Here is a 27,465-nt window from a genome sequence, read left to right on the forward strand (position 1 = left end):
CAAAGGGAAACCCTAACCCTAATGTCAAATAGTATGTACACATAGTTTAAGGTTTATGTAGATGTAAACAGAAAAAAAGCTAAAATTAAGATTTGATTAGGCTAGGATTATTGAAAAATCTTAGCTACACAGCTACACTATGATGTCAAGCCAATTTGAACTGATAATTCTAGGAGTGGATTAACAGTAACAGGAGAGAGGCAGATGCTACAACCAGTCAGCATCCAATTTATATAAATATGATTGTATTCATTAACAAAATCTTGTCAGTTGTGTAAATGTTTTTTACCTTCCTCTCCTTCTTTCATAGTTGAAGGATGTAGTATATCTACTAAGGATAGAGTTTTATTATAGAATAGTATCCTGTGTGACTGCTGTTAGATTATTTTGCATGTTATTCTACTTTAATATTCAAATAAATTCCTATATTTATCATAAACCATTTATATTCATATTATTCTGTACAAATTACATGACTATTCATAGTCTGGCTATGTTAATTCATTGCATCTATACAAGCTAAAGAATTAGGAACGGTAACCTTCCTCCTCTCACCCTGCCCTGATCAGTGGTAGATAGCATTATACACTAAGTATTAACATTGTTCTCAAATTTTATTTTGCTTAGTTATAAGAGCAGAAAAATGAATTACATAGGACAGTATAAGTGTAGATTGTAATCCTGGTATAACAACATGAAAATTAAGAATTGCCAGAATAAAGACAAGAATATCAATAAGTTAAATCTAAAATATAAAATTTCCCTTTTTTATATGAGCTAATTAAAACTTTGATTCAAAAGAGGGAAAGGAATGTTATTGGTTTCTGGGCAGATTGTAATTTATCAGCAGCATGATTCAATAATATTATTGATTTTTGAGACTTTAGTATCAAAATTAGGATGCACTCGATACAGCCAGTTTTTTTAGATGGTCCATGAATACTTGTAGACTAACATCGTCTGTTAGGATTGGAGCACCAGATTCCTGGAATAAAAAGTTATAGTTTAGAAACAAAACTTGAGCCAACATAAAAAGTGGGAAAACTGGACAACTGCAGCATAATTAACATGGTGCATAACCATGTTGACTCCCATTATGCTTTTATTAATTTCCAAGTTTTAAAATTAACAGAATTAAATAGTTACACCATAGAATGAATGAATGAATGAATGAATGAATGAATGAATGAATGAATGGCCCTGAAGGATACTCCAAATCTAGTTTATGGAGTTTTGGTCCATAAACCATATACTATATCTTCCCAGCTAACAAAGCCCAACCCCCCCGAGTGCTCCAAATCAACTCACAAACCCCTGCTTCTTAAGTAGTTTAAAGTCATAAATTGTGAGCTCGTGCACAACAGACACAGAAGCAAATACATCATTACTTACTTGTCCCCATCCATAGAGATTATTATGTGTCTGAGAAGGGTTCACTTTAGATAGGAGAAACCGTGCCTGTAAAAGCCAAAATAAGCAGTGTAGATGCAATATAATTAAGACTTGTCACATGAATTTGCCACATGACTTGTATGTTTCCTCTTAATACAACTCAGAATAGATTAAGTAGGCACATTTGGAAAGGAAAGAAAATAGAAGGAAGAAAGCAGATAGGGAATTCATATTTTGAAATAATAAGTTCTTGAAGAATAGTTTCTGCTCCTATTAGACAGAAACCATAACCAGTAGCTCCTTACAGGTAGTCCTCAGTTTATGACCACTTAGTCAGCGACCTTTCAAAGTTATGACGGCTCCCACTGCTTTATCACCCACACACCCACGGCACCCCTGCATCTCTGTGGTCCATAGTGCCTCCCCATGGCACCTGCCACCCACAGCTCTCACCCGCTGACCTGTTTGCCCAGAACACCTGCCACTTCCTACGTTGCAGTCACACAAGATCTTCGCTTAACGACCCAAATGGTCCTGAGGTTACGACAGCAACTGGGACTGCTGTCACTAAGCGATGAGGTCATGTGACATCATGCTTTACGACCACAACACTTAGCAATGGAAATTCCAGTCCCAATTGCCACTGTAACCCAAGGACTACCTGTATTCTGTCAACTCACAATAGGTGCCCCTCAATACTGAAAAAGTGGCCAAGTTTTGGTTGATTCAGAAAGGTAGGAGGGAAAAGCCCAGGATTTAAATTCTGGAGCACAGACCAATGTATACATCTGGCCACTACATACTGCGGTAGGCAGATAAGCTTCAGTGCCTTGCCTGCAATAAAGAAACTCATCCAGCCATGTCATTCTTTGAGCCTTCTGCCCAGTAAGCCAGTTCCTGAATAAAGGATTTTCAGTCAAGCCTAACACTAATAGTTCTTGCAAAATTAATCTAGATTTTTTAATATGAAAAAATGTTTAATCAAGCCTGAGAGACTGTTAGACAGTGGACCTGACATTTGCTGAGACCAAGATAGGAAGCAAACCAGAACACCATCTAGAGGTTTATGATTGGTAGCCCAAGAACATTTTAATATCTGCTGGTCCTTGCCAAACAGGACAATGCCAAGAACAAGTAAGGCCAAGGGTGCAGCTCTGGGGCTGCTTGCTATACTGCAACTTAGGGGCTGCTTGGTGCGCCATGGCTCTGGGGCTGCAGGAAGCCCCTCAGCCACTGCATGAAGTTATAACCACCTCTGGAAGTCTCAGCGGCCCCAACCCACCCCAGCAAGCATTAGTTCACCCAGCTGCCTTCTCTCCCAGTTCTCTGCACTGACCTTTCACCTTTTGCACCCAGCTGCCAAAGCAAAAGCACCTTGTTGCCTTCGCGGTCTCCTTTTTGGACCTGCAGCCGCCATGCTACCCTGGGTGAATGCTCCTAGGCGTGGCTCCCCACCCCAGCCGGGGAGCACAAATAAGGATGCCAATGAATGGGGAAGGCCAGAAGTGGTTTCACTCAATGGGAAAATGCCGGGGGTTGGCTTAGCTCCTCCAGCGTTTATCCATTGGGGAAACCCCGGCACTTTCCCATTGGGCAAAACCACTTCCAGCCTTTCCCACTGGCTGGCATTCTTATTTGCACCACCCGGCTGGGCTGGGCTGGGCTGGGCTGGGCTGGGCTGGGCTGGGCTGGGCTGGGCTGGGCTAGGGAGCCACGCATAGGAAGCATTTGCCGGCTGCAGGTCCAAAAAGGAGACAGCAAAAGCAGTGAGGGACTTCTGCTTTGGTGGCTGGGTGCAAAAGGTGGAAGGTTGGTGTGGGGAACTGGGAGAGAAGGCAGCTGGGCAAATGAATGTTTGCTGGTGCTTCCAGGGGAGGCTACAGCTTCACACAGCTCAGGGGTTTCTTGCTGCCCCAGAGCTGCGGTGCTCTAAGAAGTCCCTAAGCCACAGCATGAAAAGCAGCCCCAGAGATTTTTTTTCTTTTTTTTCTGGGGCTGCTTGCTGCCCTGTGAGGATGGCCAAAAGGGCAGAGATGGGGGGAAGACAGGCGGGTGGGGGGAGTTGAAGCACCCCTGCGGTTGTAAGTGCAGGCAGGCTGCCAAGAACCCAAATTTTGTTCACATGATTGTGGGGGTGCTGCAACAGCTGTAACCTCAGGGACCAGTCTTAAGACCATTTTTTCAGCACCGTCATAACTTCGAATGGTTGCTGAACAAATGGTAGTAAGTCAAGGACTACCTGTACACCACACTGGTTTTCACTTGATACTATCCTCAGAGTCACCATGTGCTGGATGAGGTGGAATCTCTCCAAAAGCTCAGGACTGATAGTGCAGACACTCTGGTATGATATATTAAGACCATCATTATCTATAAATACAGCTATGGCACATCTTTATTAATGTAGTTTGAATTTTTTAACAGTCTTCCTTACCTGGCTGCTTCCATGCTCTGTGTTAACATAGCGTGGCATTGGGAATCTTGTCTGTAAGATTTCTTGAGCATCATCCAGCGGAGCCTGCAGTAAATGCTTGAAGTTTTCATACTCAGGAATATCTTGATAGCCAGCTTTACGCCACTGGGCAATAGTCTTGATTGTGGAAAACAATATTGCAAGAGATATTAATCAAGGAATTTTCATAAATATTTGTCTTTTTACTACCTAATTCACATTATGTGCAAAATCCTTATGTATGATTCATTTCGCATTTTAGAAAAATCAACAAAACCAAATAAATAATGCCATGCAACTGTTTGGTGAAAAAAATCTTGCCTGGGAACATTAAAAAAATACTATGTGTCTCTTAACTAATGAACACTTTTATTCTAACCACCAACACTTGTGCTAGTTTGGTTCTAAGGCAATTGTGCACATAATGAAGGGAAAGCAAGGCCTTTGGAAGGAAATGGAGCCTGTTATGGTCCCAATCCACTTGCCGCTGCCATCACTATTTGATACAATCCCCTCAGCCCCACAGCAAGGATAATTAAATCACTTCAACCACACATGTGGGGGGAAATCTTTATCACTTACTGTTGTGCTTCCAGCCAGAATTTGCCATTTCAGAAGTAAATCCTTTGAACAAGCAATTCAATATGTCATTCTGGACAAAAGAAACCTGTTTGGGGACCAGAATTCCCACACAACACTTCAGATCACTTCTGATTCAGAGGATTTATTTCCAGAAACCCTCGAACTGCCCTAGGAAACACTTGGTTTTGACAGAAAAGGAACTTTCTGGAGCTCTTTGGAATTAACTAAATTTGCACATCCCTAGCAAGAGATAAGATCATATGAGTTCTCATATCACATGAACTCATAATATAGTTTGCATAGTTTCAAATTAGCACAATATGGAAATGTAGCTCTTCTGGTTCATAAACAATGGTTTAACTTAGTATAATGTATGTACCATTTCACTATGACACGTTTTTGCCAAATCATGCTAAAAATAAATGATGGCTTATACAATGTGAATACAGCCACAGTAAAAAAATACACACACACACACACATATCTATATAGTATTAGAGAGATGCAAAACATTTCGTGTATGAATCTTTGTGCTTCAGATCTGGTGTGGGCACCCATAATGTACCTGGCAATAGCTCTTTAATTGAGCAGTGTCTTTTTATGGGCTTGCATGGCAGCTGTGCAACCTCAGGAAAATGTTTGTTTGAGTACAAGAGGCAACAGGGTACAACACATTTCTGCTCTCTGGTGGTTTCCAGATTTTTGCAGCCCAGATCAGGTATCCATATCATTTCCAGAATGCACAGACATATGATTTACTGAGGTCTGACATTCACTGCACCTTATCTCCTTTTGATGTCATAAGGACAATGTAAATGGAAACAACATTAATTTAGATCAGGGGATAAATTGCTGATTAGTGATCTGCACATACACAAAAAGCCATAAGGCTTTATCATTGTGAACGTGCCAGCAGTTTCCTCACCTTAAGATCACTAGTCTGTGGTACTTTCTTTTCCAAATAAGCATGTGACTTGAATGCTCTCAGTTCAGATGAGAGGTCAAGAAAGAAGCAGTGGACCTGAGATACCTGAGAGAATGCTATGCCCTGCAAGAGTCCTCTCCCCAGCCTTGGTCACCTGGAGAGACCCATTTGAGTGGTAGCCAGAGGCTGGCTGACACCTGGGAATGTGTTTTCTCCATGATTATAAAGCTTCCATGGAAGGAACTCACCAGTACAAAACAGTCTTCCATCACACTGACCTTTAAGGAGGCTTTAAAATACAGCTCTGACAATTAACCTACAATACTTAATTGCTTTTTTTTTGCCAACACGATCATTTAATTCTATTTTAGCACGAGATTTTATAATTTTATATGGTTTAGCTTCTGAGATATTTTCTGTTTTGTGCACCACCTAGGGATTTCAGCAATGGTGGGTCTAAAAACTAAACAATTAAAGAATTTCCTTATCCTTCATAGAATTCAGCTGTGACAAAGGTTTAATTGCTTATTTACCTCACCAAGATAGATAACAATCTGGAAAAAAGTGTCCATCAGCAGAATCCTGTCAGCAAGAATGCTGCTGCTATCCAATAACACAGGCTGCAAGACATAAAGAGGGAAAGAGTAATCTTAGAAATAAAAAGGTAAATATAGCACTTCATTTTTTACTACAGAATTTGAAGAGATGCACCCTTGAAATTTTTATTTTTTTCCTCTTCAAAGATTGTGAAATTGAAAGACTTATTCATTTATTTGCTAACACTTGGAAATGCTACACCCCATTTTGAACATCAATTTTATTAAGGCTTTTTTTTTTTTTTTTTAGAAAAATCACTATTTTCAGCCAACTTTCAGTAAACCATAGATTTCTATAGAAGGAGAATCACCTCAGGTGGTCCATAGAATGAGTAAGAATAAAGTATAGGCTGAATCATAATAAGAGACTGGGTCAAATCCTGCCTGGCAAAGTGATGACGGTAATAGGAAGATTCATCTGGACTGTTATTGAACACTTGAAGGAATGGAGATCGTCGCAAATGGAACATGAACTACATGGAACAGAAACAACAGAGATGTCACAGTGAGTATAGTTAAAACATCTGCTTTATTCTTCATTTCGTGCCTGTCTGAATTATTTTGAGATCCAAATACAAAAAAGAAAAGGCATGCATCAAACATAAAACATTTTACACTGAATACAGTCTTCTGATAAACAGAAATGACTCGAAGGCTAACTGCTACTTCTTATGAATTGTCCTATTTCTTTTAACATTTTTAAGATAGATCATCTTACCTGGGGGTACAAAGAGAATGAATCAGACAGTCTAAAAGAATTTGGATCATCCTTGCTGTATTGTCCAAACTTCTGGCACTGTTGGAGAAATATGCAGATCTCAATAATCCCTTGAAGACTATACAAATCTTACAAAGGAACAAGGAAGGAAAATAAATAGATCACCTGCAGTGAATTTATTTTTTTTTTCAAAAATAATGTTCATTTTACAGCAGAAGAAAATAAAATTTGTCTTTTTATTTACTGTATTTCAGTAATAATGTAACCAAAATTACATTTTATAAAAGGATATTGTTTCAGATTATTAAGAGAAAATCACTTTTAAGGACATCAAATGCATGACATCATAAAGAGCAGCATGGGTTCCTACAGTAAACTGCAAAAGCCTAATATAGGCTTTGTCAAGCATTTGATGTTATCTGGTAAATGCATGTGTATTATTAATTGGGATTAAATTTAGTGGCCAGCTTTGAACAATCATATTTTGACTTAAAAACAGGGTCAGGATTTAACAATAAATACACTGACTTATGATTTTGGGTCATCTTGCCCCTGTGTAGCTCAACATTTCCATGAACTGCTGGGAGGGAACTTTGGAGTGAGGGGTGTGGTCAGTAGCCTGTTAACATCTAATTCCATGGAAGCAATCAGTACCCTTGAACATTGTCTAAGTTCAGTAAGATCTGGATGAGGAAAAACAAGCTAGAATTAAACTCACAGAAGACAGAGGTATTGTTGGTCAAAAGGACACTGGACTTGAGAACGGAGTTTTACCTTGCATTGGAAGTGTTTGTACTTTCCCTGAAGCAGTAGGTCCACAATTAGAGTAATGCTACTTAATGCTCAGGTGCCACTGGCTTTCTAGGTGGCTGCTATGGCAAATATCATATTTGGGCAATTATGTCTAGCACACCAAGTTGCAACTATTCCTAACCCAATCAGATTTCGCAACATTTATTCAGGCTTTGATTACATCTTGATCTGACTACTGCAACATGCTCTTTGTGAAAGTGTCCAGAAATTTCAGTTGGGAAATTCTAGGCTCCTAATTAGAGTTTGTTACTGATATTGCAGGATGCTTATAAATGGGTTAATTATCTGAGGATCTCATTATGCTGGACACTGAGATTTATAGGAGGGACCATTCTGAAGACGACCCTGCTTTCAGAGTTATCTTTCTTAGGCAAGAGGGAGAAGACCGCCTTCAGGATCACTTCTGGGCTACAGAATGTACTTTCTTAAGAGCAGCATCTGGCTCCCATTCCCTGCTTTTAGAAGAACAGCTAAAACCTCTTTCACAAGGTTTTTAATTATTAATTTTAATTATTAATTTTAATTATTATTATTAGTTTTAATTAATATTTTGTATTTTAGTCACTGATAGGCAAGCTGAGTATCTATCTTAATAGTAAAATGTGGCCACATAAAATGAATAGAGTTTAACTGTCCAACCACATTCCTCTCTGAACCAGCTAAATGTCACAAAACTAATTTACATGTATTAAATCAATCATTTTCTGAAAAGCAAATTGAAAACATACTAACTAGCATTTACACCTGGAATTTTCAAGACAAGTATCAAAGCTTTTGGAATGCAGGGTGCTGAGGGGAGTATGTCTGATCAAGTGATCAGCTTAATACCTGTCAGATTCTAAAATTCACAGGCTTACAATTGATCATACTCACAAGTCTAATTAGTTGCCTGTCCAGCCATCGCAAAACATCAGGCCCTTCCTCTGATTCAGCTCTGTAGACACCCAATCGAGCCATCAGGACAGCAGCTGCTTCTTGGTCAAACGCAGCTTCAATGTGTTGCAACTGACTCTGTGCATCTGCCCAACTAATTTATGGCAAGAATTAGTGAACTTTAGATTATTAAATGCCATAAAGAACTTTCTACCCGATTTGCAGAAGCTTATGTTCATTCTGTATCATTTTTACACCAGCCACAAAAATGGGACTGATGGTCCACATGAGATTCATAGGCTACCTTATTCCTGGTTTACACAACATACTACTGCAGAGTGCCTTAATCACAATTTCTAATCATAGATTGGTTTTGATTAGTTTACCTTAAACCATGGCTGGGAATATCATACAAATCCAAATCTCTGGTTTGCTGGTCATCAGCAACCATCATTTGTCAGCTGGGCATATTTCTTTCTTCTCCCATAGAAGGGCAAATTAGTCAGGATCATGAAGGGAATGAGGAAATCACAGCTGATCTTCACCCCAAATGTAATTGTTCTGATTCCCAACAGGATTGCTATACTTTTCTTCCTCCATTTTTTAAATTTTAGAAGAAAGACTATAGAAGGCAACCAAAGGTGGCTGGAATAGCCAGCTTGACCACAGAGAAACCAGAGTGGTTGACCTAATCATCTGTGGGATAATCAGCAGGCTCACCCCCCAACCACAGTTTATGTTGAGTATACTATTAATCTGGCTTATGAAGCAATACAATTTATGCAACAGAGAACACAGCCAACAGAACCCAGCCTAATTATCACAAATGATTCTCACTTTCTAGCAACAGTAGTCACACGAATGCGTCTCTGTGTACTGGAATGCTGATAATGTGTAACAAACTGGATAGCTCCTCTGCCACCCTGAGGTATTGGAGTGCTGTGCTGAAAGTCAGTGAGATAAAAGTTCTCTTTAAGATACAGCTTACATTTTAAAGACACGTTGAAATCATCATATAGGATTAAAGAAGAAAAATGAAGTACAAGCAATATAATATACTCATTAACAACTAACAAACTGGCTTCTTGGAGGCATAGAGAATACAATACTAACATATAGTGCCAAAAGTAATCAGAACTAGACTGAAAGTGCAATAAGCAGTGTTTACCTTTAAATAAGGTTTACTAAACATAAAACAGTTTACTTCTTACTCTTAGTAAATGGTTCTGGAACTGCCACTTGAGTAAGGTCTGAATTTCTTGAAAAGAAGACAACCCAGAATTTTAAATGATTCTTTATCAGAGAGAGAGCAAGAATGAGAGCATTCCTTTTTAGATAAGACTTGAGTCTTCCTTAAGATGACAAATTTGGCTTAGTGCAGCTTTTCCTTCCCAGCATTAGTTACTCTCATTTCTGATAAAACCATCATTAATCTCAAGTACTGTAGAGGATTTGGGACCTAGATCTTCAAACAGATAGAACTAGAGTTTCCCACTTGCATTATAGCTCAATAATCACCCATCCTTGGTCAATTACCATAGTTTAAAAAATATTTTACACATTTCACACAGAAGACTTTTCACTTTGGTCTGACTTGGCCAGTTGCCCAAACATCTACTGATTTTTAATGGTATCAAAGTTTCAGAAACAAGGCTGAGGGAACAGGGTAACAGCATTTTTTTTCCTGCACATGCTATCTCCTCTGCCTCTCCATCAATGGATTCCACATCATATACAATCATATACATTACAAAGATTTTTTTAAAAAAACTAGGCTGACCTGATTTACTACTTCAAAATAAATGGCAAGAGTCATGGTGGGGTCAAGACCACAAATTTTCCATTGATATGTGCCACCTATTCCAAGCTCCTGTAAGACAGTTCAAAATTCAGGTTTTATTCTAGAATCTTAACAGTGAAATATATTTATATTATAGCTTCTATATATTATATAAAATTTACAGCACAGATTACAGACTTACATGCTTGCTGAAGAATTTGCATATACATTGAAAGAGACATTGAAATATATAATTATTAGCTGGCAACTACAGAGGGAATAATAATCTATCCTCCTCTTCCAGCTTCATTGATGCTAAGACAATATTAATTTGTGTTCCAACAAAAAAACTCTACAGTTGCCACATGTAAACTGCATATTCAGAGGTACAATTCTTTAAATATTAGGAAATTCCTAAAGTAGCAGTTAGGAATATGTAATGTCAGTCAATCACCAAACCCCATAGGAGAGATCTGGAGTTGAAAGCTGCATTTTATCTTTTCTAATACATTACAATTCCCATTTAAAATAGGCAAGGCCAGTAGAAATAGAAAAGAGAAAAAAAAACCCTCAAGATATAAGTTTTTAATAGATCTAAACCTGTGAATAGAAAAATAAATAAGTAAAATAAGTACATGAAATTACAAATAAATATGAAAGCCTTGTTTGTGCTAACAAGTGTGAAAAACCTAAAATACTGGGTTGTTTTGAATGTGTACGTTTACTCAAAAATAAGTCCCTGTCAGGAGAGCTTAATCCTAAATAAGTGCCCACAAGATTTCTGCCAAACATAAACAATTTGCATCAACTAAGTATCGCAAAACAATAACATTTTTAGCATGTTCTCTCAGTGTCACCCAAAGCATTCTATTCTTCAGAAAATAATTTTTCCACTTTTTTTTTCTGCACTGCCATTTTTCGCCTTTCCTTCTCCTCTTCAGTCAGCCCAACCCCACAAAGCATCTTTTTGCAGCCCCATAAGTGCATCACAAGTACCAGAAGGTATTCCTTCCAATCATGATCTCTTTTGCTCTTTGCAGTGTTGCCTTGGTCTTTTTCCAAAAATCTTTCATTTATGACAGCATAACATATTGTCATACATTCCAAATCAAGAATGGGCAACTTTTTTTGCCATCAGGGGTTCACTGTTTAAAGAATGTTTACATCCAAGGAGAAAATGCGGGTGAAATTTTTTATCCTTTTTTGTTCTGTTTTGTCCTGTTTTAATAAAATACCACTGAATTTTAGTTCAGTAATTTTGAAGGCATCTGGGACTGGAAGGCCATATGGGGCACACCTGCTGTTAATTATCCACCTCTGATTTAAATAATCTATATATACATATCAATTTGTGTACTTCTTCCCCATCACCAAAGAAAACTTACATTTTCAGAAACACTTGACCCTTTGGCATTTAAGGATACACAAGGTCCAATAGCTCCAGCTATCTTCAGTTCTCTACAAGTCTAAAATAAAAAGAATTCCAAATTAAACTCCAAGCAAAATAACTGCCTATTTGATCTCTTGATGATCCCTCAGCATGACAAACCCTTCTACAAGACTCTTCATTTTAGAACTGTGAGTTTCAAATAATGTTCAGAGATAAGGAAATACTGAGAGAGTTCAACAATTTGTTGTCAGTTTCCCCTTAAAACAATGAGTTTAATACTAACTGCTGGACAGAAACTATCCTTTTCCATTACAAGAGAATAGGTAAAGGACATAAACTCTCTCTGAAATCAAAAGCTACAATAAGCAATGTAGATTATCAATTCTTTCAGTTAAGAAGATGTTTCATTATAGGCAGTACCCATCACACTTACCTTCACTTCTAGAGTTGCTCCAAAAGCCATTCGGAATTCTCCACTGAGATCTTTGCTAAACACTCTCTGGAAAGTTTGCTTGAAGAGAGAAGTATTGAAAGAATCTCCCATCACCATGTGACCTCTGAGGAGAAAAAAAGTCAGTGAAATATTGAGAATAACTGAGTTTATGCAGTGACCTAGACCATAACATTGCTTCCTTGGTTTTTACTTATTGTATTATGTGAACCTAGCCATCACAGTTTGTAAATCAGAGTTTATGCCTAGAATTTTATGGGAACCAAGCCAATTATTGCTTGTTAAACAAACAATAGTTCAGAATGATTATCAACTTAGCCACTGAATTATAAAATTAATAGTCACTGTTAAATATTAAGCAATATCAACTTTGAAAATGTTTCTGTTCAGCATTAAGAAATTAGTTCATAAGAGAGGGAAGGGGAAGATCAAATGAACTAAAAATTAATTTGCCATCTGCTGTGACTGAGCCTCTAATTTAAATCAAGGACAGCACAGGTAGTCCTTGGTTAACAATGGAAATTGGAATTTCCATCACTAAGCGATGCAGGCATAAAGCGTGACATTACATGACCGCAATGGCAGTTCTGGCAGTCCCAGGTTACCATCATTAAGCAAGGACCATGCAGGTTGTTAAGTGAGGACCTCACATGATCACAACTTCCAACTTCCTAATGGCTTCCCCATTGACTTTGCTTGTGGGAAGCCGGCAGGGAAGGTCACAAATCACAATCGTGACCATGGGAAATCCGTGCCAGTTGCCAAGCACCCGGATCACAAACATGTGACTGCAGGGGCACTGCACCGGCCAGAACTTTGAGGACTGGTCATAACTACCACTCATTCAGTCCCATCACAAGTTTGAACAGTTGCTGAATGAGTGGTCATTAAACAAGGACTATCTGTAATGCAACACTATTAACTGAAATATGTCTTTTATGATGCCTGAAGCAGAACAGGGGAGAAAGACTGTATGTTGCAATAGTTCTAGAATAGTTCCTCTTGTTCCCCTCCCAACAAAGGGCAAGGAAACCAATGCCAAGAATGAAGAACAATTTTACTTCTTTACAACTATTCCTTCCCATCCCCTTCATTTCCCTAGAAACATTAAAGAAAAAAAGAAAACCATGAACAAATGCCTTGGGATGGGAGTTTAAATCTACTATAAAAAAACAGCTTCTCAGGAAAGTAAGTGTTAGTTCTTTTTTGCTTCCAACGAAACTCAAGTCTGTCCATATAGACTTTTTTAAAAATTCCATTTCCAACAGGCCAGTTCTATGCATTTTTACTTTGGAGCAATTCCTATGGAATTCAATAAGGTTTATTCACAAGCAAGCATTAATAGCATCAATTATCTTACAATATGATGCCCTTGTATGATAAACCAGAAACTGACACTATATGCATATGACCTTTAAATTACTTAAAAGATAAATGCAGTGATTTCGAATCACCACTTCTTCTAACATGTACACATACATGAACACACACACACAACTTCCACTGAACATATGTTCTTCATGGTGATAGAAACAGCTTAGAATATGTGTGCTAATCCAGGAATATATCTCTTCTTTGTAACAAAATAACATTTTTAGTCAGGACTAAGAACATACCCAGTTATATTTGTACAACACTTCATCTCCAGAAGACCAGTCTGATCAAGAGCACATGCATAAATATCAATGCAGTGTCCACTAGCAGCAGTGCGATTAGACAATGCCTCATAATGCTGTGGAAACATAATAGCTTTAAGCAATTTTCTATGACAATTATGAGAAACGATTATTTATAATTGTTCAGCATGATCTAAAGGCACATAATACAATAGCTTTGCTGACCTGAGATCTGAACTGGTAAGGGTCTGCATGTTCTATATACAAAGCTATGGACTCTCTGGAAGGGATGAACAATTACTCAATAAACATTAAAAAAATAATAGCAATTGGCTACCCAGAGCTTTCCAAAGCATTTGTCCTATAACAGAATAACTGTAAAAGTAGTAGTAGTTGAAGAAGAGAACTGATACATCTGAGAAACCACAAAGGCCAATTTAAATGCAAGAAATGCAGTGTTACTTGAGGTGACTGAACAGAAGTTTTATGTTAAGATTCAAAGCGAGAACATGGTATGCCAAAAAACGTAAGTTTGGGAAAGCCTAGCAAGAAAGGGGTTCAGGAGATCAAGGAAATAAAGGAACAGGGCCTTAGTACATAAAGTTGGGACAGGTGAAGGCAAAGATCCAAAAGAAACAAAGTCAACTGAAAATTAGTACAAAAGATAAGCTGGAGGAAATAATGCCACACAGAATAAAGACTTGTAATTGTAGAAATACTAAACACACAAGGCAGCTGACGACCACGTGAAAAGGCAGCCAAGAATCAAAGCTTCTGAAGCTATTTGGCAGTGAAAGCTATGTTCAGCAGAAAACGTGATAGAAAATGTTTATCTGATAGAGTTCAAACTAGACACTAATCCTTACTTTCATAGCTTTCTTCATGAATCGTGCATTGTCTTTCTCTATATCATGCCAAGAACGGATTGGAGTTTTCAGCTCATCTCCTACCACCATGCCTGGCCCTTGAGTTGGTGGCCCTCCAGTAAACAACATTATTCTAGCCCCAGTATTTGGAAACGTTCCCTTGGAAGTGGAAAAAAACAGAACAAAAAACCAATAGATTATTATATAAATTACTAAATTAGAATTTAGCTGATTACAATCATCTCATTTGAGAATTAGGTCAATCATAACTTGCATTCTTTTTTAAGAATGATTTCCAACAGTATCTGCCTGGCCAATCTGATCTGACAGGATTGGCGCACTCCGGGTTCCTCCGATTGACAAGGTCATCTATCAGGACCCCAGAAGTACCCCTTCTCTGTCCCAGTGCCTGGAATGTTCCCCCGAGATTTGAATGGCCCCCACCCTACTGGTGTTTCAAAGGACCTTGAAGACTTGGCTCTTTGCCCAGGCCTTTGGCAAGGGTGACTGAAGCCCCCATTAGATTGTCTGGGTTGTTTTCCTTTGATCCCATCTGTTTTTTTTCATCCTTGCCATCTTTACACTTCATTTTTGTGTTGCTTTTCTTGTATTTAATGTTTTAAGCAATTTGTAAACCACCCAGAGTACTGGTAGTTGGGAGGCATATAAGTTTAGTAAATTATTATAACTATTATATTATACAGATAGACAAAAGAAAAAAGATGCAAAAAAGAAAAAAGAAAAAAGAAAAAAATACAAACAAAAGGGAAAAGAAAAATACATACTTAAAAAAAGTTTTAAATTAACCATTTAAATCTTGACCATACAAAATAATATTGAGCTTTCTTCTTTTTTCAGTATCTCAAATGGTTTAAAATTTTTATTTGTAACAAGTTGATCTAAAGTATTAATACTCCTATTAGCCCATAAATTCCCCATGTAATTTGGTTTAATCCCAAAGTGTATATTTCATGTAAATACATGTGAATTCATCAGAATCATACTTCTGTCCAATTCTGCCTTCCAGCCGTTAATGTTAAAAATGCCATAGAATTATGACTAGAAGAGGAAAAAGGGACCAAAAGCACCTGCCATGGTATTGAACTTTCTAATTGTTCTCATAGTAATTTTTGATCACTTGGATTCCATAGAGAAATGGAAATCAAACTTTATGCTTAGTCCCCCTAATCAGTATATGATATATGAAAAGATTAAAAAAAACTTAAGGACTTGTCCTCCTCATAAAAATAGTCTTCATAACTTTTCAGTTTCTTTGAAATATGTTGATGGCATGTGAATCCCATAACTTATATTATGTCTATATATATATGGAGCATGCCTTTAAGAGCAGGAAAAAAAACCTGCTTATGGCCAATCACCAACATTTTTCAAGGTTTGATTTGGAACATAGGAGGAGAAAGCATGACATTCTGGAAAAAAAAAAAGAACTTTCAAAAAATTATTTTCACATAGCAATCACTTGAATTTTCTGAACAAAGGTTACAGGATATTAGATGATAGTTAATCTGTTGTGAGATGGCCTCCCATGCTCACTTACATTGCCAGTCAGTATCTGATTCTGAATACCCATCACACATAGGTAGGACCCACAGACCCAGAAGGATCTCAATCCCTCCTTCTAGCTGGGAAAAAGCAGTATTCTGTTAAAACTAGAGCAAAACTCCAGAAGGAAATAAAAAACTTGCTGGGCTGAGGCAGAAAAAAGTGGAATTAAAATCTCCCCACAGCCTCAGAATTAACTTATTGGAATTTCCAGAAAAAAGGCAAATCTAGCAAACTGAAGCAGAAACAACAATACTACAGGCTCAGCTGTGCCACATCCAAAAATACATATATTGGAAAATATATAGCTTTCAGACAACACTAGTATAGTTTAGATTATTTCTAAAAGTATTTAAGTTTGTCAAAAAAGTAAAGATACCTCTAGTAGTCCAACAGCAATTGACAAAGCTACTCCAGTGGATCGCAAGGGTCTCTTTCCCTGAGTAACTGGCCAGGGATCTCTTTGCAGTTCTCCTAGAAGATCTGTCATGTTCATGTCAATTTTGTGAACAGGCTGCAAAAATCTACATTATTTTAAAAATGTAGATTTTTAAATGTAAAAAGGAGAGAGGGAAGGAGAGAAAGAAAGACATAATATTGTTGATTATGCTCTAGATACTAATTCATTTATTTAGAAAATGTGTAGTGATTTAATCATAAACTCAAAACAGCTTTTTCAATAAAACATAGTACAATAACAACCAATACTTATTGAATCAGTAGATCAGATACCAACATTAAAAAAAGATAGTACACCCAGAACTCAGACAACAGTAGTACTCATTCCCCAAAGTCTTTATAGAAGACTAGAGTTTTAACTGCCCTCCTAAACATTAACAGGGAAAGAATTTAATTTCATTTAATTTGTTATAGCTGCCTCCTCTATTTAGACACTCCACAAATACATCAATAAACACATGAAACCCAGGTCTGGGAACAGAGCCAGGTTTTGAGGGCTTTCTGGAACCCCAGGAGGTCAGGCGTCATTTGTATCTCCGGAGGGATGCTGTTCCAGAGGGCAGTGACAGTGGCAGAGAAGGCACACTTCCTTGGTCCCACAAGATGGCAAAGTTTAATAGAAGGGACCTGGAGTGCACCCACTCTGCCTGAACATACCAGGCAAGCTAAGACAATTGGAGACAGGCAATCCCACAGATAACCAGGCCGTACGCCATGAAGGGCTTTAAAGGCAATGACCAGCACCTTGAATTACACCCCAAAGCCTCTGTAAACTCTGGCTGCATGAATGAGCCAGGAAGGGCATGTATCCAGTCATACAATGGTGCTTAAAAGTTTGTGAACCCTATTGAATTTTCAATATTTATGCATAAATATGACCTAAAACATGATCTGTTCTCCACACAAGTCCTAAAACTAGATAAAGAGCTCCCAATTAAATAAATGAGTCAAAGACATTATAGTTGTTCATGTATTTATTGAGGAAAATGACCCAAAGCTACATATTTGTGTATGGCAAAAGTATCTGAACCTTTGCTTTCAATCACTGGTGTGCCCCCCTTGGGCAGCAAAAACTGCAAGTCAACATTTCTGAGAACCATGGATCAGTCCTACACATCAGCTAGGAGTAATTTTAGCCTATTCCTCCTTACAGAACAGTTTCAATTCAGGGATGTTGGTGGACTTCCTTGCATGAACTGCCCACTTCAGGTCCTTCTACAGCATTTCTATAGGATTAAGGTCAGGACTTTGGCCATTCCGAAACATTAACTTTCTTATGCTTTAACCATCCAAATCCCAGATGGTATTGCAGGACAGTCCACATTCTCAACCCCCAAGAAAAAGGGCCATCCTGTCCAGCCCCTTTGCCATTTCATATTCCAGAGGCTGAGTAGGAGCATAGTGAATCTGGATAGCTAAATCAGTGTAAAATTATTAAGATTGCTTACATATTCATCTTAGCAAAATTTAATATATAAAAAAGGAAAAAACCAAACTGAATACTAAAGAACATTAATTGAACATATCACCCACCTATAGATAAAATAATTCCTTTGCACATTGTCTGATATTGTCATAACTTTATCCCGCAACAAATTTATAAGTGCCTGAAATGCTCAAGCGAATCTATTGCTAGATCACATGCATGGAACTGAAATATTCACACCAACTACATTAGCAGGGCCTGCTCAGGATTTCATGGTCTCTGGGATAAACATGGGAGCAACTCATATTGTTATTGGATCAATGCATGGGACACAGCATACCTTCAACATAGTTTTTGCCTCAGCACATAAGAGGGATAGTCTGAATATTTGGGGAGAGGTGAAAGAGCACACTCTTAATTTTGGAAACATTCCTAGAACCATCACTGCCCTTGGAGGCCAAATGACCTCTGTAGCTTGATTTATCTATTACCAGCTGTATCTTTTCCTGCATACAGATGGCCTGGCCACTGCTCCGGTGGCTTGTTTAGACTAACATAATGCACTGAATGCAGCACTAGTTTATGTTTGAACCAGGGGTTGCAAATTAGATAAAAATGTGGTTGTCCAGAGAGGAATTACAAAGAGCCAGTCTACTTGCTGGCTCTTCATTCTGCTGCGGTCGTCAGCCCCGCTTTTAGCAGAGTTTAGTTTGCCATTTCTTCCCTGGAAATGATTAAGACTGCAAACAATTTGGAATTAGGCAAATCACCTTTCTTCTTCAGTCTCATCACTATAATGAGAGAAGATTCTGCTGCTTATATCACAACCTGCAGATTGTCATCCTGTGCTTACTTGCATTCTTCACAGTAGAACATTCTTTCCACTGTTATTTAAGAGCATCTCCTACTATATCTTCTCAATTCTATGGAAAACTTACCTCCAGCTATATGTTCCTTGTGTGAATGTTATGGATGAATGTCTTTCCCTTCCCCTCTTGAATGTATATGCTTTTATATTAACTGTTTTAATTCTCTGTAATCTTATTAGTTGTATTTTACTAAATTTATTCTCATCTATGTACTACCTTGATACATTTATATAGGAAGCAGCATAAAACTATAAATAAATAAACGGTAAAATGTAACGAATTCCATATCTCTAATTATTTATTGCATATTAATAATAGGATCAAATGCTAATCTCACATCTTTTGGAACTGAAAATGTTTACTGGATTAAACTTGTGGGATATTAATACTTTGATCTTAAATCCGAAAAGGCAACTATTTCAAATAGCAAAAATAGGCCTGTTTTTTAAAAGTTGTCTCTTTTGGGATTTAAGAAAAAAATTAATGCATTTGCATCATTCGAAATATTCTTTGCTCTGCAGAGCTACATACCTGCTAGAAATGAGAGGTGGTTCTTGGGACTGATGAGGTCTCCCTTGCTGAGTAGGCACAGCAGGCCTTGAAAGACCCAACATATCCTGACAATGAAAAACATCCATTAAAACTGTAAAAGATCAGAAGAATTTACAAAAAAATGGGAAATAAGAAATGGGAAATCCTGTTCAACTTTTCATAGAAGACAATGCAAAGTATACCTGTATTTGTTTTGCTGACAGATCTTTAGTTCCTCTGAAAACATAACTTTTGGAGATCCCTTCACAGCTCAGTTCATGAACTTGAACCATTCGACCAAAGGTAATTAAGCCCACAAGAGCATCAGGAGGGAGCAAACTTAAAGACATTTGCAAGGATTCTTTCAAAGCTTGTAAGTCCTCCTCTTCCAAACATGTGTCTACCACATAAAGAAAGATCAGGGGTGTCTGAGGGCCACGCTTGGGTGGGAAAAAAAAGGAATATGTATCACACAAAAGTACATATAGTGGAAGACCCTAACTTCCATTACAAAAAACCATGGTTAAAGCACTTTATTCTTATAGCCTGCCATAGAAATATTGAATATAGTTATGGAGGAATTTCAGACATAATAAAAAGGACTACCTGGACTATATATTCTATTGTGGAAAACTGCGGCATAAGCTCTGCTGGCTGATTCACTTCAGATATGCCTGCGTACGCTGGAGGAAACTGAAAAAAATACATCAAGAATTAGAGCTTGTGCTGAAAAATACCAACATTCTTAATAAAATGTAATGTTGGCAAGCAATTTTTTTCTTTCAATTAAACATATGAATCTTGATTTCATTTTCCCTTTATAATGGTATCTGGCTTCTTGGCCTTTTGCTTGCAATCAAATGTAGGTATGGCTTATGATTTTTCTGAAAATCATATCCCAGACCTGCATACCAGTTTAACTATTATCTGAATGTCACTTGTACATTCAATACAAACATAAAGCCATAGGTAAGAAACACCAATTAAGATTTGTTGTGATGTCTGGATGACTAAGTGGTGTGCAAATCATCAGCAAATCAAAATCAGAAATCATCCCATTTTCATATCTCATGTTATCATTTGTTTAACAAGATACATTTTATTAGTCACACATCACACCAAGCTGTCATTTACAAACTACAATGGCTTTTTTTAGATTTTTTTATCCTTCCTTTATTATTTTTATAAATAACTCAAGGCGTCAAACATACCTAATACTCCTTCCTCCTATTTTCCCCACAACAACCCTGTGAGCTAAGTTGGGCCGAGAGAGTGTGACTGGCCCAAACTCACCCAGCCAGTTTTTCATGCCTAAGGCAGAACTAGAACTCAGTCTCCTGCTTTCTAGTTTGGTGCCTTAACCACTAGACCAAATTGGCTTTGTTTATAGCAGATGCACAGTGAAATAAAAAAAAATAATGAACCCAAGCATGTGTTACCTTTGGTTTGGTATGATGTGGTAACTGAGAAACCATAATTATAGCTATTGTGTTTCATCCAGAGATTAATAAACAGGAGTTCAGGCTGCCTGTTCTACACAATCTGTGGTTTGATTTCTAAACTATGATTAGCACAACCCATATTTTAACATGAACTAACTGCAATTAATCTGGAGAAAGTCAGTGGAATCACTTTAGCACCAGCAAGATTTTTTGAAAAAACATACTAATGTTGGAACATAACATTTTCACACTTACCTGGTTCCTCTGAAAGCAGAAGTTACAACTCCAAAGCTTGGCTCGGTAATCAATTTGACTGTAAGAAAGAAACATATAAAAAGAGCAGTAACCAAATTTTGAAACAAATAATTAATTTTTAGCAAATAAAAATTACTGCATTCCATTTCTCTCTCAAACACTTAGTGTTAGGGATAAACATTATTAAGGTAAACGTATAACACAAACAGGACCCATATAAATTAACAGCAAATTGTTATAAGTGTTATCTCAAAACAATCAAATTCAATTTTCCCGCTTGGTATCACTAATTCTAGTAAGCCAATTATCTTTGATTAGGCAATGTTCAGAAGGAGTCTAGGAGCACCTTTTCTGTTCTCACTTCATAACTTACTCCTTTTAATAAAATTTGCATTCAGAAAAAGTGCTACCAGACTCCTGATTTTTGGCCACCATAGACTAACACAATTCTTCTCCTATAATAATTAGGCAAAGGCATTTTTCTTCAAAAATAAAACTATCAGGTTTTGGCAATATGGTTTTTATTGCTTTAATATACAAAAAGAAAAATATATATAAATATAACACATTTAACAAGAACTCAGATGCCATAGTGTAGTCAGCAGGTTCGTTACCAGGCTTCAAAGTCAGTTACGTGAGGTTCAGAGGAGGAGACTGGAAAAACTTTGTTTAAAAAGAGATACTTATAAACCTCCAATAACATGGGGACAAAGAACTTAATACCACTTAATTTATATACCACTTATATTTTATAAAATATATCTTATATCACTCAATGGGATAATCATCCTGACTGGGAAATTTTCCTGTTTCATAGATTTAATGATATCTATTATTTCTTGGAGAGAGAAAAAGAACAGCATATTAGGTAGCTTTATCATGGGTAATCTGAGGAAAAGCTATATTATATAAACGTTGATTAAACTGTATTTTGTTTGATATTAAACAATAAAAGTAAAAAAGCCTAAATCAAGTCATAATCCTTATATATTTTACTTGGAGCATCCTTATTAGTAGAAAAAAATTACACTGCTGTAACTGTTTCAGCCAAGAGACTAATAATTTATCGGGTCTTTCATCTCACTCCCAACATCTTTGCTTTATACAATTCAGTGACTATTCTGCTTCAATTACATAAAGGAAATTAAGATGTTATGAAGCACTCATACAAGCTTTATATAATTCAAGTGAGGGCCACCTTGCATATGTAATCAAAAGTTTCTTAACTTTTTTCTCCTACATTTTCTTGTTTAACTTTTTTTTCTTTCTCCATGAAGTAGAAGCAAAAATATGACTCTGTATAAAAGCTTTCAAGGTGCCTCACACAACCAATACATTTGAAGAATATTTATAAGGAAAAAATTACATCTGCTTTATAAAAAGATCCTTTAATAATTATATATTTAATTTATATATTAAATTAATTTATATTAACATTTAGAAAAATGGCATAAGTTTCTTGTAGTAACTGATAATGCTAATGGGCTACGATCAGATATAACAATAGAATCCACTATATTTATCTATCTATCTATCTCTCTCTCTCTCCCCATTCAACTAAGGATCAAAAACCATCTAATTGTTACACAAGAACATCCTTACATTTGCTTAGTTGGCTCTGCTTAGACTGTATAAATATGACCTAAAATGTGATCTGTTCTCTGCACAAGTCCTAAAACTAGATAAAGAGCACCCAATAAAACAAATGAGTCAAAAACATTATACCTGTTTATTTATTTACTGAGGAAAATGATCCACAGCTGAAACAAGAACTGATCGTGTTTTTGGTCATATTTATGCAGAAATATTGAAAATTCAAAAGGGTTCACAAACTTTTAAGCACCACTATAAGTAATTCCCCTACTCCAGAACAATCAAAACAATTCACACACAAAACAAATTCATACCAAAGTGGATTGAGAACAGTTTTGCAGGTTGGTCTACTGCACAGAACAGGCTCATACTGGACAGGCGGCAAATCTAACCGTTCTTTCAAGGGTGTTAGAAGACAAGCCAATGGAACAACCATTCTGGTGGCCTCCAATCTGCTAGAGGGCCATACGTTCCAGCTGAAACGAACTCCATCACGCTCTTCGTTTTGCTGGATAAATTCTAGGTAAGTTGCCATAGAATTGTAGTATTTCTGCAAAAACAGAACACATGTTTGAAATAGAAATTTAGAGCCCTGAATACAATAGCCATTGTAGGTTTCTTTCCACCCAGTGAACTGAAAGCCATATCCAGTATATTATTCAGGTAGTCAGAGGCTTCACTACAAAGTTACTTAACTGGCTACATTCACCCATAATGCTAAAGAAGGCGGGGAGGGCTGCCCTGATCTGTTAAATAAACTACAATGGCTAGTTCACACAGCAACTAAACTTTAAGCCATGGGTTTATAAGCCACAAAGGGCCAACTGACATATTACAAGCATACATTATGGGTAATGCTATGTTGGAAAACAGCCACTATCATTTGTAAAGCATTAATTCTTTCAGACAAGCAATTCTGTTCCTTTGGAACTAACAGTAAAATAAAAATGAAGTAAGTCTTGGATTGTTTTTCATGTCTTTCATCCGCCATTCCCCAGATGGTATTTCAAACAGTTTACAATTATAAATATTGTTTTGTCTTTTGTTTCTCTACACCTTTTTTCTTGTTTATTGAACAATGTGTTTTTTGCTTCTGTGTGCTGCATTTTTTCGTTTCTTAATAAAAGAGGAATTTCTTATTGTGCATGTTTGATGTTTTGAAATATTAATTGAAAAAGTTAGCTTAAGAGAATAAATACCACTGCATGACTATTCTATTTGAATTATAAATGATCTTTAACTAAACTCACTCATCAGATTTTTACCAGGAAACTACAGAAAACAAGTAGGCAGAAATTCAAAAGGGAAATAACTTTCTATATGTCATACCACTTCATTGCTCTGGCTTAGGAGAAAAGGTATTCTTAAACAGCAGGGTATACAGCAGTGGGATTTTATTTATGTAAAGCTGAAATGACCATTTGCTAATATACAGGCTAACTATAACCCACAAAAAATAGTTTTACCTGCAACAGTTCTATCACATTTTGATTAAACAAGATCATATTTTTCACCAGTCCTTTTTCATCGACAAGACTCATTTCATAAAATAAAATGCTGTACCAGTCTTGCACATATCTACTTCATGCACAAATATGCTACATACCTCATTACTAGGAGGCAAAGCTAACTAAGTCCATATGAAATGTTAGTTGGTCTAACAAAATCTACCACTGACCCCCCTACCACCAAAAGATGCTTTAGGTGAGCCAGGTATTCATGCAAGTAATTATCAGATATCAAGGACACATTCACACCAGCTGCCAAGAATAGCTTGCAAAATTTAGTTAACTCACCACTGAAGCAACTCTATCTGGTAAAAGAACAATCTATTTTTAAACTACTTAATAGGAATTTAAGACTGCAATTCTAATTTAATCTACCTGGAAGTAAATCTCACACACTCCAAGCTAAACCACAATTAGGCACTAATGCAATGCATGAACCAAGGCATTATGTGATACAGGATAAAAAGAAGTTTGGGACACTGCTATACTGTAGTAAAAAGCAAACTTCCTGTTGGAGATTATTAGGGAAAGAACGGAAATAAAATGCCAATACCATCATGTCTTTATACTACTCTGTGGAGTAACCACACTCATTCATGTTATACTTTTCAAAACAGAAATAGAGCTACAAAAAGATAACTTTTCTAAATGGAAAGATGATTGTATGGATGGTAACCAGCATTTCCCAGAGCACTTTTCAAGCTCCCTGTCCCACCTGTTGTTTCAGATATTTTTAATTAAAAAATAAATATACTATACTATATCAATTTATAAATGTGCATGTTGCAAATCACCAATCTCCAGCACTGGATTTATTTACAATAATAGCTTTAGGCTACTTAAGGTTGCACTGGCAAAGTCGAAAAGTATTCTGGACAGCTAGCTGAGCTTTGGAAAAGGGATTTTTTGCAACTGGCTATGCCCATTACAGCAGATATTTTATGAATAGGCAAATTTCCCATAGCAGCTACAGTATTAACGTGTGGGCCCCATGCTCTCAAAATTCTACATGTGGCTTTGGCCCCAAAAGATTCCCAATCCTTGGACTACAACCCATCTGAGGCTTTTAGCCTTAGGAATAAAGAGACAACAAAAGTCTTCAATGTTTCCATAATGTGGAGAGTAAATAGGAAAATGTTTCCTTCTCTCCTATAGCTTGAGACCATCCAATGAAACTCAGTGATAGGAGTTACATGAAGCAAAGGAAATACTTCATAAAGTAAACTCAACTCCAACGATTTCATGGGTATATCCATGTTGTTTTATTGGGAACAACGTGGAGGTGATTTGCTACTGCATTCCTCCATTTTTTTTCAGCTTCCCAATAAAAGCCTTTATAAAGCACATAGTTAGGTTAGCGAATTCTCTAAAACAAAATATGGTGATACCAACTGACAACTTTCACTGATTCCTACCCATAATGGTTTTGTATCATCACCAGAAGATCAATAATACCTGCTAGAAAATAGGAGGCTGGGATTGCTTTCACTTCACCCTCCCTGCCTGCATTTGATTAGCAAAAATGTTACCCTCCATAGAGCTTTGATCTGAAGCAGCCTAGTTTTTCTTTCTGTCCTTCCTGAAAATGCCACCGATTAATTTGAGAGAAACTAAGTAGAAGCATTTATGAAAGAGGAAGCGCTTTTCTGTCTTTCCCCCAAGGTCTTTTTACAGGTGCTCTGACAGCTGTCTTCAACCTACTTGTGGGAATTTTCTCATTAAGAAAAACAACTCACTGAACCCTTAAGGCCAATTCTCATTTACTGGTGATGCTCTCTGTACATCACATAACGTACCGACGGCCGGCAGCTGGAAACGTTTCAGTAAACAGGCTTTTAACAGGATTTTCCCCTCTCTTAACAGGCTGATGTATTAAGAGAGAAGAGAAGGAGGCGGAAAGAAGATCAAGCCAGGGAAAACGAGGCCCAAAGGCCGAGAGGGCCCTGCCAGGCACCACCCCTTCCCCCCAACAGCCTCCGATGCCGCCTCTTCTTCGCTTCCTCCCCACAGTTCTTGAAGGGGAAGCATTCAGCGACAAAGAAAATTCACCCTCTACCACTCACAAGGTGGGGACTCCCCGCTTTTCCTCCTCCTTTTTCCCTTCACCTCAAAGACGGCCGCTGCCTTTTCGCCGGAAGGACCCACTTCCACTACCAAACCACGCCCACACCTCTCCAAGGACAGCTCAGCACCATCTCGCCCAGAGTTAAAATGGGGGGCGGAGCATCACTTCCTCCTGTTGTCTTACCCCGTGAAGCAGCTCCTGTCTTATTTCAGTTCCGGGTGACTTCGAATGTTGCGATCTTAAGGGCGGGCGGAAAAACCAGCTGTTCGCGATAACTTCAAAAGCGATCGGAAAGTTTTATTTCTAAAGAGTTTGGTTACGCTGTCTTAACTTTTTCTTTATTTCTATGGTTTAGAAAAGCCCTTTGGCTCTTGAGGAAGGTGTCATCGCCCCTATGCCTGAGTCTCGCCCCTCAATCTGGAGAATTGCCCTTTTCCAAAATGGCAAACGGGGGCGGGCAGGCAGAGAGCAGCGTGTAAGTCATAGATGTTGGAAAAGATAATTGGTTGCTGTTTCCGTTAGTGGATATAGTAATAATACAGAGGAGAAATTCCTCTGGGGTTTCCTGCGCCTAGTCGCAACTTCTTTTCTCCCTCCTTCCTGCCCTAATAACCGATGGAAACGAAAACAACAGTTCATACTTCCTGTAGCACAGACTTTATTTAAGCAAATAATTTGTTTCTTTCTAGTTTCTTTAACCCTGGTGAAAGAAGAGGGTTGTTTAATCCATGTGGCAGGCAAATTGCAGGACTTACTGGATGTGAGAAAGTGACACGTAGCAATGCTGTAAACGTGCTCCTTGCACTGCAGATACTTGTGTCGGTACCCAAGCTGAGAAACGGCAGCTGAGCAAAGAGTACTCAGGTCACAAGGACCGTGTGCCTTGATCTCCATCTCTTAGCAAGGGCTGAGGGGCTATTAGTCAAAGAAGTTTATAATCAAAATTGAAATAATAATAACTTTAAAACATTTATTAACGAAGAATGCAGTCTCTGTTGCTGGACACTGCTTGTGTATGCCTAAAGTAGTAGCACACCGCCATGGAAGCCCCTACAGAAAGAACCAGGAGAGACTTTATTTCACTCAAAGACTAGCATATAGTAAGATAAAATACAGTACTGTAACATACAATAAAGCATCCATACAAATATGAATAAATGGAATAAAATGCAACATAAAGTCTATAAAACTAAGTAACTACACCTATAAAACATTTTAATCTATGAAAGTAAAAAATGTACAAAAACAAGGAATCATATATCAAATAAAATTCATACTAATGTGCAACAAAATGTAATGT

The 27,465-nt window shown here is 37.4% G+C and overlaps 1 protein-coding gene across 4 annotated transcripts; it reads right to left on the reverse strand.

Moving 5' to 3' along the window:
- Nucleotides 1-595: 595 nt before the first annotated feature.
- SEC23B (SEC23 homolog B, COPII component) lies at nt 596-26,291 on the reverse strand. Of its 4 annotated transcripts, none has more exons than XM_007431927.4 (20): nt 26,207-26,291; nt 22,907-23,142; nt 21,000-21,057; nt 19,909-19,995; nt 19,506-19,742; nt 19,303-19,388; nt 16,397-16,541; nt 14,455-14,613; nt 13,589-13,704; nt 11,955-12,078; nt 11,517-11,597; nt 10,132-10,221; nt 9,189-9,295; nt 8,352-8,505; nt 6,666-6,743; nt 6,259-6,420; nt 5,885-5,971; nt 3,827-3,982; nt 1,393-1,458; nt 596-985 (listed from the first exon to the last, which is right to left on the reverse strand). In XM_007431927.4, the coding sequence occupies exons 2-20, from the start codon at nt 23,125-23,127 to the stop codon at nt 896-898; spliced, it is 2,304 nt and encodes a 767-aa protein (XP_007431989.1). In that variant the 5' UTR covers nt 23,128-23,142; nt 26,207-26,291; the 3' UTR covers nt 596-895. The 4 variants fall into 4 exon arrangements, 3 of the variants coding, with proteins under 3 accessions (XP_007431989.1, XP_007431991.1, XP_025024769.1); XM_007431929.4 differs by having other exon boundaries at nt 26,164-26,290; XM_025169001.2 differs by lacking the exon at nt 26,207-26,291 and adding an exon at nt 25,897-26,042.
- Between the last annotated feature and the right edge of the window lie 1,174 nt (nt 26,292-27,465).

This window comes from Python bivittatus, unplaced genomic scaffold (genome assembly GCF_059951505.1).
Source record: "Python bivittatus isolate LINGU-HERP-01145 unplaced genomic scaffold, Pbiv_v1 ctg000960_np1212, whole genome shotgun sequence".
Taxonomy (NCBI): domain Eukaryota; kingdom Metazoa; phylum Chordata; class Lepidosauria; order Squamata; family Pythonidae; genus Python; species Python bivittatus.